Genomic DNA, 18,835 nt, shown 5'->3' with positions numbered 1-18,835 from the left:
CGGTGGGAGGAGTCGCCGATGGTCGGCACGTGCCGCCTGTCCCCGTTCCGTCCCCGTGTTTACGCCGGACCTGGCCGGCAGAAGGGTCGATCGCGCCCTCCCCTCTCGGACGGCTATCTCCGGGTCGGGTGTCGGAGGGTGCGCCTCGGCTCCCCTCCGACGGATCTACCTGGGATCGATGGAAGAGGCGTCGGTATCGACACGCCCCCCGACGCCCTCAGAGAGAAGCGACAGTAGCGAGTGGGACCGCGGCGGGGACGGACGAAGCGAGCACGGATCTGTTGCTACCCACCTCGTAGTTCCTTTATCGCGGCTGTAATGTTTGTGACTTTGTTGACCCATTGCTGGATGCAGTGTGATCTGTAACTCTTCAAGACGCTGCAGACGTCACGTTTTATGCTGTTCACCATGCCGGGGCTGTGTGCCGCTGCTGTCGGCGAGGTCTCCAGGTGAGTCGTATGTCACCTCCGGTCTAAGACCCTGGTCGGGGCTCTGCTCTGCGGTACCTGACCCTGGTCGGGGCTGTGCTCTGCGGTGGCTGGGAGACCCTGATCGGGTTCCTGTCATACCAGGGCTGTCGGCAGCTCTCCTTCCTGCTTCCTCTCGGCACCGCACTGCGGTCTATCTCCGTGTGACCAGCCGGCTCGGTCGTACCTTCAGCGCCGGCACAGCAGCGGCGGTGCGTCCCTGACCTTGGTTCAGGCGGCGGCGAGCGGCTGGCTGGCTCCACCGCCGCCGCCGCTGGCCGGCTCCTCAGTCCGCCCGGTGACTTGGAGCGGTGCGCGCCGTCCGGTGCTGCGTCCGGTTCTCTCGCGCAGTGTGTCGGACCCTCAGCTGCCGCCGAGATGATGTTCGGCGAGCAGGACGTGTTGGTGTACCAGGAGGCGGTCCTGGCCAGTCGCAGTCAGCGGCTCGGCTGCTGCGCCAGCCCGCTGAACTTTGTGCAGCCGTTTCAGACACACAGTGGCTACTACCTACGACTGCTCTATGGACAGAACAACAGGAGGTAGGCACCCGGTGGTGGTGTGAGAAGTGTGAGAGAGGTGTCTGATGAGACTGTGGGTGATAAATGTGGGCTTTGAACTAGAATTTGATTGATTTTTTTTTTCAAGGAGAATTCATGATCTGTTGCGGTAGCATGCGAAAATGATCTGACGAGCTTATGGCCAATTTTATTTATTTTGTTGTTCATTTCCTATTGTTTTCTGTCTTCGCTCTATGCATTGCTCCGATGAGAAAAGCCTAAGAATGTGGATAAAAGTTTATTGATCCTGGCAGGGATAATATCAAATCGAACTTGCTCTAGTTCGTCAGCAGTTGTGACATGCCTGACTGACACTTAATCAGCCTTAGCCAATCACAGGTGCCACTCAGGTCAACTCCTTCCCAATCATTTCATTATTTTATTTAGTTCTTATGAGTAGCATTGCTTGTGATTCTTAGCCAACCTGTTTTTCGTGCCACATCATCCTCTTAATATGGGGATTCCAACTCTAATCCATTGTTGAGGGGGCGGTGCTTTCATGACAATACCTTAATAAATACAAGCATACGTCAGCTCTATTCTGAGAAAATCGGATTATGTCGTAAGAAGTGCTCAAGTTACTTTATATAGTACCAGTCTTTGCACAATGCGAGGGTGACTGATTGTCCATGGCTTTATGAAGAGGATTCAGCAAGTAAGAATTCAGGTCAAAGGGCCAAATCAGTCAAGCGTTTTATGCGCGTTCGCCCTAGCAGTGTGGTGATAACGACCAAAACATCGCCATACGCGCGGATGCGTGTCAAAAGAGCTCCGACTCTTTCCCCATGTGGCATATCGAAGCGAGTGCATTGTCTGTATCGAGGCTTCAGCCTGGCGTCCCGACACGCAACGCACGCATCGGGGCCGTGACAGGGCCTCTTGAACGGTGCCCAACTCGGACACTCGGACAGGCACTGGTGGGTAAAAGGCCAATAAAAGCCAATAAAAGGTCATATGGACGTGCACCAACCAAAAATAAAGAAATCTGGTTTTCGTACGGCTTGCCGGAGCTGTTGATGCATGAGCGCTCAGCGCAGCACATCTTTTCTCTCGTGAAACTTAACGATGTGATTAGAGCGCAGCAATTACCCGTCACTGGCAGTGTAGACGGCCTGTTGAAATGGAGCAGCTCGTGGCGGTGACGGCGGCGGCACGACAGCGGTGACGATGCCGCTGACTGGGTCAGTCAGTCCAGATGCCGCCGACATGACTCGCGGCCAGTTGTGCCACTAACGACACGCGGCCGACGGGGACGGTAGGGCAGCTGTCGGTGACGGCCACTGTCGGCTCGACAGGCAGCCGACAGCCGGTGGACGTGGCCGGGTTACCACACGTCTCCTGTCGGCGGCGACACCGCCCAGCAGTGGTCATGACTTGATAAGGAGAGTCCAGCTAGGTTAACTTTAGACCACAGGGTCAAACAATTTCCAGAGTTGAGCGTTCTGTGCCCTCTGAGAGCGCTGGTGTTTACTGTTTACTGCATTGGCCGTCTCCGGTCAGCTGTGACTCGCAGGTGCTGCGTTGCGCTATTATCGGTGACAATTGCTGTCCACATGCGCCGCTGCTCACCTTGCTACGTCGGCCGCGTCGGTCCCATTGTCACCTTGCGTCTATCTCCGGTACGATGTAGACAATCGCCGACAATACTGTGGAGTGGGGCCCATGTCCTTGCCTGCTCCCTTCTCTTCCGCAAGTCACACAGTTCTGTCCCCTGGTTGGCAGTCCAAGCGACAATCCCAATTAGGTGCGCCTGCTGACTCTCGAAGGCTGAATGACTCGTGCGACGTAGTGACTCGTTTTTCGACATGCATTGCGGTATTTGAGACAATAAACACTGACTCTTATGAGCTGTGGAGTCGATTGTTTCGTCACGGTACCGTTATTTGTGCCAATTAACAAGGGTCTGACGTAGTACGTGGGTCGTGATCCGGTCTCCCCTCCCCTCCCCACACCTCGTTACCCACTGTGGAGTCGGGAGGGGGACACAGCGCTGACAAGTTGCCTCCATACACGGGCATTGTGCTGTGAGGGAAATAGGTGCAGCGACCATCAGGGATATTTACCGTGCCTTGTTTGCAGAGCTCTAGCTGGAACATACAACCGACACGTCAGCCACTACGAGTGTTTATTGTCTCTTGTTTGCCGAGATTTTCACTTGAAACTTCGTACTTTGTTCCACTGGCGCTCGCGTCCTTGGCTTATGTAAAGAGGGCCTATTTAGGTTGTTGGAACGAACACAAATAACATCTTATGTCTGCACCATACAATAACAATACAATAGTTAGGTTATTCCTGATTGGACCGATAATGTCACAAGACCTTTATGAGAACTGTTAGCACTCGATTCTCATTACGGCGTTTGACTCGAACACTCCTGTTTTACGGGGCGCAATTTTATTCATGTTGAGCCAACCCCGAAATGTATAAGACTTCTTCGCGCCGCACCTTTGTCCTGTATCCAGCTGTCAGTGTTGCCTAGTATCAGCTCTAAATGCCCAGCGTTTGGTCGGTCACTATGTCGCCGAAGACATGTGGCTGAGTGACAGCTGGGTCAGCCGGCTGTCGAGAGAGCTGTGTTGCCAGACGCCGGAGGAGCATGCACATCTGACGACACCGCTGCACTCCCTGTGTTGGCAACTCGGCATCTGTCGCCTGTGGAACAGACGAACAGTGAAGGGACAATGCTGACCGTGATGACTTGCTGATAAGTTCCTGAAATTGCAGAAGTGGTTAATAAGGGTCGGAGATGTCCCCATTTTTAGCGAGTAAAGCTGATTGCATCCTAATGAGAGAATTCTGGCCCTGTTCTGTCATGAATGTAGACTGTAGAGGCATTGTGCGGATTTATTAGCGGACCTTTGTCCAAGTCCATCTTAACTGTAAGACTCGGAACGTGCAGCTCACCGCTGGCCAGAGCCGTCGATTGAACTGTCAGCTGAGCATCCAGCCCGCTGCCGACACGTAGTGACTCGGCGCTCTGACGCTGCCGGTTGTTGGCCCCTGCAGCCAGCGGGGTCCCGCCGTGCCGCCGTGACCGGTGAAATTACCCCCGGGCGCCGACTGAAGAGACGGCACTGGTCGTGTCACGCCGAGTGCCGAGCCACCGCGCCCTCTAATTGCCGCGCCACCATTGTTTGCGTGAAATCGTGAGCTTTGGGGCGCCGCGGGCCCTCCGGCGATCCGGCGCGGCTTGGCGTCGGCAGCGGCGGAGAAACTGTCGGCGGCGGCGGCACCTCCCGTGGCGGCGCGTGCGTCGGGACCGCCGTCTGTAACCCAGATGGGCGACAGGGCGGGGCGGGTGCGCTCCGCCGCTGCCGGGCAGAGACCCACTGTCACGGGCCGCCACACCAGGGGATGGCATGGATGGACCCCCGGCGGCGGCGGCCGAAAGCGTAAAATTCTGCCTACATGGCGAACGTTTTTACACCATATGCGGGACAGTTGAGCAGGTTTTCGCTTGCCTCCACTGTCGCTGCCTGGTAGTTGTACTGGTTGAACAGTCAGAAAGTCGCTCTTCGAACACTTAGACGCCATGTTGTTCGAGCCACCATGCCAAACCTGTGGATATGCCGCTGGCCAGTGGTGACTGCAGATTGTCACATGAAGCTAACACATGCCGCTGTTGGGGTCGTGGCGTTGACTGGCACGCATATCCAGAGCAGGCTTATCGCTTATAGAATGCCACGGTTTTGCGTGATGCAGTATAAAGCTTCTTCATGATAATTTGGTTTACCTTATCCTCAACGTTTGGTTTACCTTATCCTCAGCGTTTGGTTTACCGTATCCTCAACGTTATCCACCGATATTGACACACTGTACTCCACACTCTTGAGTATGAAACCGTCAACGGCCACCGGAGTTGACGGTGTTAGTGTTAGAATGTTGCAGACGTTTTTTCCCGGCATTGGCCATGCTATTCTCGACATCGTGAACTCCAGTTTATCGACTGGTCTCATTCCACCTGGATGGAAGCACGCGATAGTGACACCAATACCGAAAGGCAAAGCAGGGAACACGCCAGCAGACACGCGCCCTATTTCCATTTTACCAGGCATAATGAAAATAGTTGAGCGCATAGTTCAAACCCAGCTGATCGACTACCTATCCGAGCATTCTCTGCTGGCAGCCGAACAACACGGGTACAGGAGACTGTACTCCACTGAGACGGCCCTCAACGTCATTACTGACCGCATTCTTCAGTCCATGGACAACGGTGAAATTTCAATTTTGGTCTTACTGGATCTTTCAAAATGTTTTGATGTCGTGTCTCACCAAAAACTCCTGCAAAAACTTAGCCTATACGGTATCGACACCGACTGGTTCGCTAACTATTTGGCTGGGCATGTGCAACAGGTCAGAGTCCGCGCCGCTGACGGCTCCAGTATCACCTCCCGACCGAGAGAAAACACCATTGGTGTTTTCCAGGGAGGTAGTCTCAGTTGTGCCTTGTACATGCTTTTTGCTAACGATCTCAGTCTGCACATGCCCGACGGAGTCACCATAGTACAGTTTGCAGATGACACTCAAATTTTGGTCACTGGAAAGAAACGGGATTTGGATTGTATCATTTCACGCACTGAGGCCGCACTCGACGCCGCCTACCGATGGTTTTGCCACAATGGCATGAAAGTTAACGCCGCCAAAACACAGATGCTGGTGTTGGGCACACCAGCAATGTTGCGTGGACTCCCGCCCGTCACTGTCAACTTTTGTGGTTCAACTGTAGTCGATGCAGGGACGGTGAAGAACCTCGGACTTTATCTCGACCGCCATCTGAACTATCAAGCTCACATCACCGCCATGGCATCAAAATGCACAGGAATTTTAATCGCTCTCAGTCATGCCCGCCACGTGATGCCAGCAAACACACGTAAGGTAGTTGTTCAAGCCCTAGTCATATCGATCGTGCGGTATTGTATAAGCGTGTATGGGTCGTGCGGTGTGACCCAGATGGCTCGTGTCCAGAAAATTCTCAATTTCTGTGCCAGAGTCGTCAGTGGCCGTAGACGCAGCGACCACATCTCTGACGTCATACAGCAGCTCGGCTGGCTGCGGGCAGACGAATTAGCCGAGTACCACACTATCTGCGCAGTCCACCGAGCCATCACATCGGGTACTCCTGAACATATCAGTGATACCATCGGTCCTGTAGCCCGCGACATACACGACCACAACACCCGAAACGCAGGGCTGATAACACAGCCACGGGCCCGAACAGAGACGGGGAGACGTCGACTATGTATTAGAGGAGTCGCGATGTTAAACGGTACCGAGTTGAGCCCGTATATACCAGCGTTTCGCGCCAATGTGAAGCGTGTGATCATGTCGAGACGCCGAGTAGCTGTCTGAACCTGTTCCAGTCGCACGCTTGTTTGTGTTTGCCAGTGATATCTATGCCTACTCGTACTGTCTATATGTTCCCCGTTTTATCTGGTTTTACGTGTCTGGTGAAAAGCCACTTTTATTGTGGATCCTAGATGAATACACATCTGTATCTGTATCTGTTACTGCAATATGGCTCAAGTATGTTCACATTACCAAAGACAAATTTGAGTGCCTACGATGCGCAGAAATTTGCGTTGCGAGCCATGCGTGTGCGTTTTTGCAAGCGATCCTCGGTCGTGCGCGGGACCGTTTACGGTCTCTGAGGACAGTGAACTATGTGCGGACATTAGCTCGACATGAACGGGACTTATATAGGGCTATCTCGGCTCGATCAGACCGCGCACGAAGATAGATGTCCGCCGCTGCGGGCTGGTGTGCGCCGTATTCCGACAAACAGCGCTCTCTGACGGATGTTCGGCCGTCTGACGGATGTACGGGGCGTGTGACGAATGTACGGCCTCTGACGGTAAATCTCTGCGCCGGCCGACACAGAGCTCCGTTGAGATACCGCGGGCGGGCGAGCCGAGGGCGAAATATTGCCCGCCGGTGTGATGTATTGGGTGCCGACGTTGGTCGGCTGGTGGTGGTCGGAGGTGGGTGGTCCACAGAGGAAATGTGTGCTTGCTGACAGTCGCGAGGGGAGGGGAAGGGTGTGGGAGGGGATGTTTGACTTCCGTCTGCGGCAATAGGTGGTCCGGTCGGTGGTCTGGTCTGGTCCGATCCGTCATGCGTGATGTGTGTTTGGTGTGATGTGCAGGAGACCATAACTCTTCAGATGTCAGCGCCCAGTCCGCTCTGGTTTTGGTCTGAAATGATGTTCTGGTTTGGTCTCTGCACCGCTAGCAGCGGTACTCTAGAGTGACCGCGGTGTGCTGTGATTCTGACGACGATTCAGCATCAGCGGCGTATCCACAATTGTCCACGGTGGTCTACGAGTATTCCGGGCTGTCTTCAGCTGCCATCCACAACTGTTCACGGCTTCCCACGACTGTCACCGGACTTTGGTCCAGTTCCGGCCCACATTGCGACTTCCCGGTCACGCTGACTGACCGCAGAGATACCATCTGCTTCCTGGATACGCTCCTTCCATCTTCCTGGAGAGTATTGTTCTTACTTCTTATCCTGTGACGCGAACTGTGCCCACCGTCCCGACGCCCGGGTCGCATGAATTCCGGTGGCTGAATCGTCAGTCGTTCGATCCGCCGCTGGGACAACCCATTTAGCTGACGGTGGCAGTTTATTTGCCGCGCTGTCTGACCGCTCTCCTTCGTCTCTTCTCCCTCTGCCTGCTTCCAGCGGACTCTGCCGCACCCATTCGCCCTGATTGAGACACGCGTGTCAGCGCGCGGGGCCGGCGGGCTGGGTGGCCGGCGGTCGTCCCTCAGAGGTGGGCGGCATGAATATGCAGCGCGACGACCGGCCTGGTTTCTCGATCTGACATCACCAGGCCAGCTCGGAGACGGGAAGGGAGCGGCGAGTTGCGTGTGGCGCTTATTCAGCCGTGGTTGGGAGAGTCACGACTGAGTGCGTCGTGGATGGCACTCCCATGGGTGAGGTCGGTCGGTTGGACGGCTGGCCTGTCCGATCAGGACTCTGAACTGCGTCGGTCAGGCGATACATAAGCTCAGTAGGAGTGCCCGATAGAGTCACCGACGATATGCAGGGTGAAAGAGGACGGGGAAGGTGCGATGGACTGGAGGTGTGGTGCTTAGTTGGTGTCGTGATGCGCCACACTGTCACGCAGTTAAAGGTAGTGTGCCACCTTTGAAAGATTTCCCATTTTATTTTTCCTAGGATAAGAAGCTTCTGTTTTTACCTAATATCGCAAAAAAAATCAAAAATGGGCCTGGAATAGTGCCTTTTTTGCCTAAAAGTTTATCGGTTTTTCGATATGTATAACAACTGTAGTGGGCTGAACTGCAAACAGGCGTCGGCAACAATCGCGGGACGCCGGTGAAAACAGGGCGCCGCAGGGCATATTAGTCACGTGATATTTGGAACTGCTCCCCCTCCGTGGGCCTTCTACATTCCAAACGTCACGTGTAAATTTCACGAACCTTGATCAAATCGCCCCAGGCGCCCTGTTTTCACCGTCGTCCCAATCGCGAATGCGGCGCACATGTGACAATAAGCAAAGGTCATTATAGAGTTACGACGTACGGGAATGAGTTATCAGCTGTCTAATCGTAGACAACACAATGTCGAGCCTTAAACTGTAAGCCTGTTTTGGTATTGTTTCTTTTATTTGGCTGTCGAACATTATTTATGGTTTGAAATATGATTTTATGTAAAATAATTGATATGAAAAAGCCGTCTCTTAAGTTATGACCCCATTTCACCACACGCAAGTGGCAGAAATGACAATGATCAGCTGACGCATTTTTCCTGGCCGAAGTCAGAGCGCGCGGCCCGACGCACCACCACCGCACCACAAAGTATGAGCAGAAGCCGCGCCCAAAGCCAGGGCCCCGGTAACGTGAGGTAGCCGAGTCGGGGCAGCGTGCGCTGACCCAAGCCGGGGCCGCAGCTTTGGGCGCGGTCTACCGCATCCCCGCGGGCAGCCCCGGGCTATCACATGACACCGGGAGGACGCGCGGCCCCGGCTTGGGTCAGCGCACGCTGCCCCGACTCGGCTACCTCACGTTACCGGGGCCCTGGCTTTGGGCGCGGTCTACCGCACCACCTAACAGGCGTGTTCGAAACCGCAGGAGATGATGATGAACGGGTTTATCGAAACTTGATTGGATGAGCATATCGGTAATAGCGATTTCAGTGTGTGCATTTATTGTTCATAGTGGTGTGAAATGTGGTTGGGGTACGACCGACAACCCGTCGGGGCGAATTTCGCCCTGGGGTACTTAAAATTTGAAGAATTTAACCCTATTCCTGGCGGGCTCCGCCGGGACAAGAAACTGGCGGGGGGGCCGATTCGGCCCCCCCCCCCTGAGATCTCGAGAACGAAGCAAGATAGCGACAAGCGGTAAACGGCATCGGATACGCACGGCCAAGATCTACAATTTTTACTAAGGTCATTTTCAGGTCAGGTCAAAGATGACGTCACAGGGGTCGAAAAAGTCAAAATGGCGGCGCTAGATATGGAGAGAGTTTTTCTCGAATAACTTTCGAATTAGTCAAGATAGGAACAAACTAAGGGCATCATCGTGATCCTCTCGTCAATCCGCATCGAATGATATATATGTTGACCTCGAAAGGTCAAGGTCAAAGGTTGACCTCAGGTCACGTGACCTCGAGGTCATCATGTATATCATTCGATGCGTCTTGACGAGCTGAACACAATGAGACCATCCACGCGTCTGTATCTTGTTCCTGTACGGAGTTATTGGCCAAAAACCTTTGGTGACCTTTGATGACGTCACATGACCTCACAGCTGCCCAACAGCAAAACAGACCTCAAGGTAGTGAAGGTTGATCGTATATGAAGTCATGTATGGTATATGGGGCCATTCCGACCCGTTTTAGTGGTAAAAACAGGGAGTTGATTTTTCCCCCATTGACTTATAATGGGGAGGTCGCGAAACTGACCTGACCTTAGGTCACCGATATCAAAATTCCGAGATATACAAATTGCACATACTGGTACCCTAACTAAAGCCTGAAGAGAAGAAATTGATCGGTCAAAAACTCTAGCTCTGGCGTGATTGCAAACTTTTCTGAGGTAGGGTCACCAAACCGCCTCTGGTGACCTGACCTGAGGTCAGATCAACTCAAAATTTTCAGACATGTTGCGTAGAAGCCTTTTAGGAAAAGTCAGAAAATTTGAGCTTCCTAGCTCAACGCGTTTGGGAGTAATAACCAAAAAACCTCAGGGGGGGCTCCTGAGGCCCCCCCCCCGCCAGGAATAGGGTTAAGACGTTTCCATGAGTTTTGAGGGTATGGATAAGTTCTAAAAATCCGGTTCTCCTTATCTGGGCCATTAAGTCCATACGGTCCTGGAAAGCTGGCACACTACCTTTAAGGGGTGCAATGAGATCATCGTGTCACGCCGCTCGTGTTTGATGGAGTGGTGGGCTTACATAGTGGCTTGCCTTCGGGCTGGCCCATGAACGTAGCGCTTATGTGGAGAGCTGTCAGTTTGAACCGCTATCCGGGGTGTCTGTTTTGGCTGCCGTCCGGCTATTGGTGCGAGGGTGAGCCGCTATGGCGTCCGGGTGTGTCAGGGACAACTTGTTCGGTGGTCCAGAGTGGCCTCCTATCGACTTATCGGGCCTTCGGGGAGTGCCGGGGCCTCGGCGGCGCCACCGGACGGCCGTCATCGAGCCGTCAACAGAAAAATCATCATCAGACAGACCGTCCTCAGGCACTGGTAGACCGTCATTGCGCCGTCATCATTTGCTCTGGGTAAACCATCACCGAGCCGTCATCAACGGCACTTGTGGATTGTCATCTGGTCATTAGTAGTTAGTACCGCATAGCACAGCCGCCGCAGATTGCCTTTGAGAGTATATAACCACTGAGTGGGTGGTCTGTCATACCAAAGAAGCTTACCGCGGCCCTGATGGCAGAACCCACCCTGCCTTCACCCAGTCGCGCAGAGCACCAGTTGACATTGAGCGCGGCACCAGTCACCAGTGGTAGCGAGCGGAGCGCGGTGTATTGATCAGCTGATCGAGCGACGGTTGGACATGGCCTGGTGGGCGACCGGCCGGCCGACCGACCGGTTTCGACCGACCCGGACCGGTCTTCGGCCGCACAGAAGGCCGTGCTCGAGAGCTGTGTCACAGCGCTGAACAAGTGAGCAGAACAAGGGAATAACCGCGCTCTCTCTACATCGCGTCAGTGGAGGCATTCGGTTGACCGAATCGAGGTTGCGTACGTGGAAAGAAAATGAGATAGTTCTACCCACTTGCTCGTGGTGGAGCCGGGATGCCGGCTGACCGGGAGTTCTGTTCGAATCATCAGGGTGTCGGCTGATGTTTTCTGACGGCTGGCCTCGCCTGATTTACCCAGCGGTGAAGGTGTGTCCCGAGTCAAACACGGCCCGCTCCGCTGGCCAGGAAAAGCCAATCTGAGGAGCGGTGCTGCCACCGGCTGGTCGGCTGTGCTCCTCCCACCCGCCGGTGTGTGGAGCGGTCTCCTCCCTCGAGAGGAATGCGGAGCGCACGCACAACAAATCCGACACGGAGCTGTTCGTGTTATGTGGCTGGTAGGCCGATCTCTGTAGATCAACGGCAGCGGCAACACAAAAATGAGGAGCAAAGCTACCACGCCTTCTGTGTATTTGTATTTGAATTTTTGGCAGCTGACATTTGATGAGGCGGTGATTAGCTGTAGGTATATTGTGTATTACGACCGGTCACGTGCTCACTATCCTGCTCCGAGCTATACACCGTCGACCGGTCACGTGCCCGGTGCCTCCGCCGCCGCAGTACCGACCCGGGGCCGATCCGGGTTGGTGTCCGCCGCCGCACAGTTTCTCTCGCTCGCGCTGCCTCTCATCTGATCTCGCGGAACGCTATCCGTCCGAGGATTCCACCAGTGTACACGAGTGTCGGAACGTACCGTCTCGTCGCTGCGGTGACACGCGTGGTTAGACCCGCGGACATTGGCACCTGCCTGTCGGTGCTAATGGCTCGCCATCAGAGCACTTAGCTCGGCCGCCGCCGGCACTTGGAGCTGAGACTGAGAGACAGAGCGGCGGCCGTCTCTGTCTGTCGAACGGTGACGAGCGCTCTCTGTCGTCTCACTCCGACACTCCTACGTGTGCCTTTTACCATCCAAGTTCCTGCTCGCATACAGTGGTGGTGCCTTTCTCTGTATCTAACACGAGAATGCGGCGCAGTTTCCGTTTTCGCCGTTGCGCCTATTTTCAGGCATTTCCATGTCAAAATTGGTAATGCATTTTCCTTATGGATCTATGGCCGTTCAGCTTTCCATCTAGCTTTCTGACCACCCATCCATTTTGCTGATTTGATGCCCACGCTAACTGCGGCTATCTGGTGTGGCATCTCTCTATCTATCAATCGATCAGCGCCTGTCTGGGCTCGCCGTGTTTGCTCTCCCGTATCGTTCATCGCTATCGGCGTGTATCTTTTCCGGCGTGTCGCTATCTTCCGATCGCACTGCGTTCTCGCGCCTTCTCTAATTTCTTCTCAGCGGCGCACTGGCTCCGTCGTGAGCGCCGTTTTCTCATGTTTATTTTCTCCTCAGCTATTTTCTTTCCGAATCCTACTTACGTCTTGTGTGTGCATGGCAGCGTCGAGTTTTGTTATTTTTGCCTGTTTCCTGTGAATCAGATCATTTTCATTTTGTCGTGCTTAAACTATCATCTCTCTCTCTCTCTCTCTCTCTCTCTCTCTCTCTCTCTCTCTCTCTCTCTCTCTCTCTCTCTCTCTCTCTCTCTCTCTCTCTCTCTCTCTCTCTCTCTCTCTCTCTCTCTCTCTCTCTCTCTCTCTCTCTCTCTCTCTCTCTTTCTCTCTCTCTCTCTCCCTCTCCCTCTCCCTCTCCCTCTCCCTCTCCCTCTCCCTCTCTCTCTCTCTCTCTCTCTCCTTATCTCTCCCTCTCCCCAATTAATCGTATCGATTTAATCCGCCGATGCGTGCCGCGGGGCGGGCCCGGCCCACTTGATTTAGCCGTCACTGTCGGCACAAGTTTTCATTAAACGGAACTTTTCCCGGTAATTTATCGGTCCCCGCCCTCCCTGTTGTGCCTTCGCGTACCCTCCCTGTCTCTTTTCTTCTCGCTGTTTATTGTCTGTGACGCCTCGGTCGCACGAACTCTGCTATTGTGTCTGGAGGCGATGAAATCACGAGTCCGGAGCGCACTTTGGGCAGCTATACAGCCCCTGCCGGCTGAAATCGACCGATGATATCGGTTTCGGTAACGGCACACTGCTGTTGACTCGCGTCCGCTAGGATCGGTGGTCTCCACGCCGCGCTGTCAGACTCCGAGTCTGAGAGTCACTCTGTGGTGGCGTTCGCTCTGGTGTGCTGAACGAACTCGATGATCTCACAGTGCCGAAGAGACGTGCCGATATGATCCAGCCGGGCGGAACATTAGCGGGTGTCGAACCGCCGACCGTCGTACCAATCTGCGGTCCGAACGGCTCGATTGAGATGGCGGTGAGCTCCGCGGTCCGATCCGTTCCACAGAGGTCGGCTGGGTCACGCTCCGGTCGCGGTCCGCCGGTGACACGGTGTCACACGGCGGTCCCGAGATCGAACCGTGCCGTGAGCGGCGGACGACCGCGGGGCGGGAGGTCTGGTGTGGTGGTGGTGAAAACGGGAGATAAGAGTTCTTGCTAGCTAAGTTTTATTAATCCATTGACTCCATGACGCCGTGTCCTCGCGCACAGTGCTATACGCGCGACTAAGGTCCGGAAAACACATTCCGTGACCCTGAGCGGCGCCAAACTGATGTTTCCTTCTCACTGACATGACTGTGCCGCTGAACCGGACGGCGCCTGTTAACATCTAAACGGTGCCATTTCCCTTTTCCGCTTATAACTGGCGCTGTTCTCCATCTGTACCGCTGCGACATAACGTTACCTTCGTATCTTGTCTTCCCCCCTGGTGCACAGCAGCGTCTTGCTGTGCTTATCCACGCACAAATACAATAACTATCCCTCTGCCTTGCTGACTCGCTGCCACCCTCTCAGTAATCGGCTGCCGCTCGGCTGGCTGGCTGCTGTGGGCGGCGGCAGCGGTAGACACGATGTCCCGAGCCGAGTCTGACGGAATCCCGTGGCCTGTCTAACGACCCAGAAACACAGTCATCCGGCCCAGCTGCCGCCAAGCCGAGCCGGGCGGGCGACTTGGCCCTAATCCACCGGCTGTCGGGCTACCACACCATGGATAAAGTATCACACACAGCGAGTGGCGGTGGACAGTGATTCCAAGTGGATTGTAGGATTTACGACGTAAACGGATAGTACGATTTGGTGGGATGATCTCACTACTGAAACATTGTGTAGTCTGATGTCAGCACTAGGATTGCTAGCGTAATAGTTCATAGTGATTACCCTAAAGCTGCTTTAGCTATGCCGTCAGTTTGTTGTACTATATGTGTAGCTGTAAGTGATAGGTGTGTATCACTAGCCTGTTGTGTTGTGGTAGTCTCGCATTCAAACGCTCATGCTGGTCATTCGCCGTCTTACCTGGCACGAACACCCATGTGCTCAGTGTGTGATGTACTCGACTTACACGTGTGCTCTCTTTGTTTCAGCTCGGCGCCACGGCTGCTGACCACATCTTCTGGCTCTGATGTGCCCCCGCCGATGGCACCGCCGCCGGCCCGCCGAAAGCAAGATACGACTTGCCTCAAACGGTCCCGCATCAACGCAGGGTGAGTAGCAATTAGGAGAGGGAACTCATGTGACGTGGTGGAGGTCTTGGGAGGTGCTCGAAAATACAGGTCTCAGCACACAGAATGTCTAGGCCTTTCCTGTGGAATCGAATGGATGGTTTATGATGGTGCCTTCTTGTGGATACTGATCGCTCCCAAATGAAGTCAAACAATCGCTTCATTGTGACTGCGTGCTTGGTGGTTGTGTGGTGACCGTCCCACGGCACGCTGTGGTTATATTGTGGGTATCCCACACAGTGCTCTCTGCGGCTTTGGTTTTGCGGTGCCCGGCTGACGTGGTGGGCGTTTCTGTGTGAAGTGGACTGCGTACCACACCGCGCCGCCCGCCTGGCCAGCCGGTCGGTCGGCCTAGCTGCCTGCCGAGCGTGTCAAATGGTGCGGCCACCGGTCAGCCGGCCGGTAAATATGGACCGAGTCGTGTCCCCCGCCCCCTCCCCTTGGCGTGTTTCTGTGACTCAGTCTCGTGCAGCACGGCCGCTCACGGTCACGGCACGGTAACACCGGCGTGCGCGAGCTGGCCTCGAAGCATTGTGCTGGACCCCGTGCCTTCGATCCACAGCGTATCGCCCCACGAGTGTCTTCTAAAGGCCTGGCTACACTATGCGTTTTCTGCGTGCGTTTTTTTCCGAGTTTTCGTGATTTGCGTAATATCGTTCTAGAAAAAATGTTATAACTAATATAACTTCTTTGATATTTATTTAAAAGTTAAAAAAACTTTATTTTAATGAAAAGTTTATATGAAAAACACATAACAAAAACGTAATGTCGTTTCTTTCTAGAACGATATTACGCAAATCACGCAAACTCGCAAAAAACGCACGCAGAAAACGCATAGTGTAGCCAGGCCTTAAGTGTTGTGATGCCTCACTTAGCTGCGGTTTGGTCCCGACCGCTAGCTATGCGCCGTCCTACCTCACCACGTCTCACCTTTCGGCTTCCATCGGCGGCAGTTGTGGGCGATGGAGCGTGTCGCGGCTTATCTCAGACTCCGATCAGGCCTGTCACATCGGGTGAAGAGCGAGCGGCGCCTCTCGGCCCGCGCTCGGCCGCCTCTGGTGGCGCACCTGTCGGTATAGGGCTCGATCTCGCATCTGTCACAGGCAGCATCTGTCATCTGTTGTATCTGTCACCTCTCAGTGACAGGTAACAGCCACCGCCACAACTGCCATCGTCGGATTAGCGAGCTCTTTCCGTAAGACAGGTGGCGGATTGGGTAAAGCTGTCGCCTCTAAGCGAGGTTGTGTCGGTTTGGAGCCCAACACCGTCCCAGCGGGCCTCGGTGGTCCCATTCCGGCTGGTTCCGAATCCTGCGACCCCAATGCGGCCAGGTGTGGACGTGTGGTGGTCCTACTTGGTGGAGGGGAGCGGGATTATGAAACCTCACGTTCGCGGCCGGTGGCGGGCTCCCCGCACACACGCAGACCACACAGCGTGGCCGCAGTCCGGTCTATTTATCACAGGCCGCGTGGGTGGCGTGTCGAGCACTCCTGCTGCCCCCGTCCCGCCGGTCCTGAGGCGAAGCATCCTCCCTCTCAGAGGAAACCCCGGCCCATGTCCAGCTGCGGCATAGGCTCAGCATGGCTCAGCTTTTCTTAGTCAAACTCAAGGGCAGCTACAGGAGTCCGCCTCATGCGGAGATGACCAATGTTCTCCATGAACTCCTTTGGCACGGCGCTCAAGGTGCCACTAAGTAATGAAAGGATCGTGAGACGCCTTTCAGCAAAAGAGGAAGAACCGGACGTCTGCTGGTTGGCTCTTCTGCTGCGTTAGATTAATGGTGTGAGACACTCGAGGTTGCTGTTGGGACACAGCAACCTTGCCCGTGCTCTTCAGGGCGCTTTCAACGATCCGCTCATAACGCAACTCGCATAATCACGCGGCAGCTTAAGGCCGACCATATGGTTCCCGTGTGTTAATTACTCACTGAAGCCTCTCTCTTTAGTGTGCGGGAGAGTCTCGTTAGGGGTCCGTCCATGTCGGTCGAGCTGTAGTGAGGGTCTGGGTGTTGTGAATGGGCCGGTATGGGTCAGCACCAAGGCCGTCAGGTCGGCCGGCGGGGGCGGCGCCGGCCTGTATTTGCATGGCAGCGGTGTTGGAGCCAGCGCCGCCGGCGGGGTCTGTCGCTGTATTACAGATCAGACCGTCTTATCTCTGTGATTTGTTCGGTAATAGGGGCCGACTTACCGTTCGACCCTGACTGGTGTGGAGCGTGCTAACAGCCGTGGTGAGAGGTGGTGTCCGCCGAGGGCCGCCGCCCCTGGCTGCAGTGTTCCAACGGAGCGGAACAGCGGCGCGGGACTGCCCTCCCCGCCAGCACTCACCACCGTCCTCGCTTCTTGACCTGCTGACTGGTCGCCGACAGGACCGGCTCGCTCAGTTCGATAGCCCGTTACGTATCATGTCGCGATTGGTTTACGGAATGTGCCGATGGCCCACGGCCAACTGTGGTGGCACCTAACTGGAATGCTGAGTAGTTCTGCTGGGCAGATTTGTCCAGTACTCTTTGTTTGGTTCGTTTTTTACGAGGTTTTTGTATTGATTAAGAGGCTATGAGGTTCAGACAGTTGTCTTTCTGATAGGGTGGGCATTGGGCATGGTAAAGTAAAGGTGTTTTGCGGTTTTTACTGTCGTTTTTGCTTTTAGTAACGTCTCTGATTTGATTGTAATACCGTCGTGATGGGACGATTGGCACACCCACAGGGGCCTTTCCTGGGACAGGTGCAGGATGGATGCACAACTGCGCCCGTCACGGCGCTGCGCCCGAGCGAAGTCTTTTGTCAACTGTCTGAATTACCGAGTCCTATGGTCTTCGATCAACCGATGTGCCAACTCGGAACGGCCGCGCTTTACCCAAGCGGTCCTGATTTCATCGATGCGTGTCGTAACGGCGATCCATTGATCGGGGCCGCTCCTCGGCTTTGATCGCGATCTCCGACGGATAAGCCGGTATAGTCCTCTCGCTGAGCTCACCCTGAGTTTATAATGAGCCAAACGGGAGCGCCGTTCTAAGCTCAGGGTATCCCTGGGTGCGGCGGCGAGGTATTATGGTGTGGCAACTACCGCGGTGGTCTTAGCTATGGCATTAGGATGGAGCTCACCGACAGACTGGTCGAAAGAATGAACGATGAGCCGCCTCAGCTCTGAGAGACCGTCTTTCTGAGATCTTGCGCTGCTGTCTGCTGGCTACGTTAGTCGACGTGTTCACCGCCAGGCCAGCCGCTGGTTTTGCCGATACTTTAGAAACCACAGATCGCGTCAGACCACCCGGATACATTGTGTGTTCAGCGTTGTGCAACGTTTGTGCAGCCGGTGACCGATTGCCTGCTCCGTGCGTGGATGACGGATTGCTGCGCTTTCAGGCACTTTCAGCTGCGGACACGCCTGCAGGTCCGTTACATCAGGCGGTGCTTGACCTAACGTGCCGACCCCCCACATCCCTATCACGACCAGCGCCGCTGGTATCGGCCGGAGGTGCTGGTTTACGTATATTGCTTCTACAGCCCGCTCTGCAGCGGCTGGCACGCTGTGCTGTGTATTCTACGAGCATGTGTATTCCTGTAGCGCTGGCGGCTCCGTCTATGTTTGCCCGGATGTGCTGTCTCGCTGTGTCGCCGTCGATGTTTGCCCCGAGGTGCCCGTGTCGGTGTCGGCGGTCGATGCCACGCGATACAGCCCGTGTGATATGGGCGCTATGACCGGGAATCGGGCCAGCCTGATAGTATCGTGTGCAGCCGTTATGCCAACGTAGCCGCGCGGCAGCCGACTGTACTGAGGGGCCGTGAGTGGGACCGAGCGACCACCGTGACGACTGCAGGCGGCCGCGCGTGGTCGGCGACTCGAGCACCCGTCTTGGGAACTCGGACGGAGGGCGCGGTGTGACCATGACGGTCAGAATTAGTGTGGAGAATTGTCAAAAGACTGCAGCCTTAGATTTTTCGGTATTCATGGTCTTTTCAGTCCTCTGTGTCTTTGTGAAACGTGCGGTCTCATTTGCGAAATTCCTGAACGGCGCTGCCTGGTGGCGTTTCGCAACCGTCTGGTCGGGAACCGAGAACGTCGCTTTTTCTGGAGCCCTGCTGACCTAAAAGTGGCGGAGCAGAAGGC

At 54.9% G+C, this 18,835-nt stretch overlaps 1 protein-coding gene across 1 annotated transcript in view; it reads left to right on the top strand.

Annotated features, from left to right (window-relative positions):
• The first annotated feature begins 408 nt into the window (after positions 1 to 408).
• Positions 409 to 18,835, top strand: part of LOC122369245 (IQ motif and SEC7 domain-containing protein 1-like) — a 60,500-nt gene continuing 42,073 nt past the window's right edge. Inside the window, exons 1-3 of the mRNA XM_043343830.1 lie at positions 409 to 449; positions 758 to 1,006; positions 14,591 to 14,710. Of these exons, the coding sequence (XP_043199765.1) occupies positions 409 to 449; positions 758 to 1,006; positions 14,591 to 14,710 (410 nt within the window). The remainder of the gene's footprint in view (positions 450 to 757; positions 1,007 to 14,590; positions 14,711 to 18,835) is intronic.

The sequence above is a fragment of the Amphibalanus amphitrite genome, unplaced genomic scaffold, assembly GCF_019059575.1.
Source record: "Amphibalanus amphitrite isolate SeventyFive unplaced genomic scaffold, NRLGWU_Aamphi_draft 001019F_arrow, whole genome shotgun sequence".
NCBI classification, from domain to species: Eukaryota; Metazoa; Arthropoda; class Thecostraca; order Balanomorpha; family Balanidae; genus Amphibalanus; species Amphibalanus amphitrite.
This window is presented reverse-complemented; position numbering and strand designations above follow the sequence as displayed.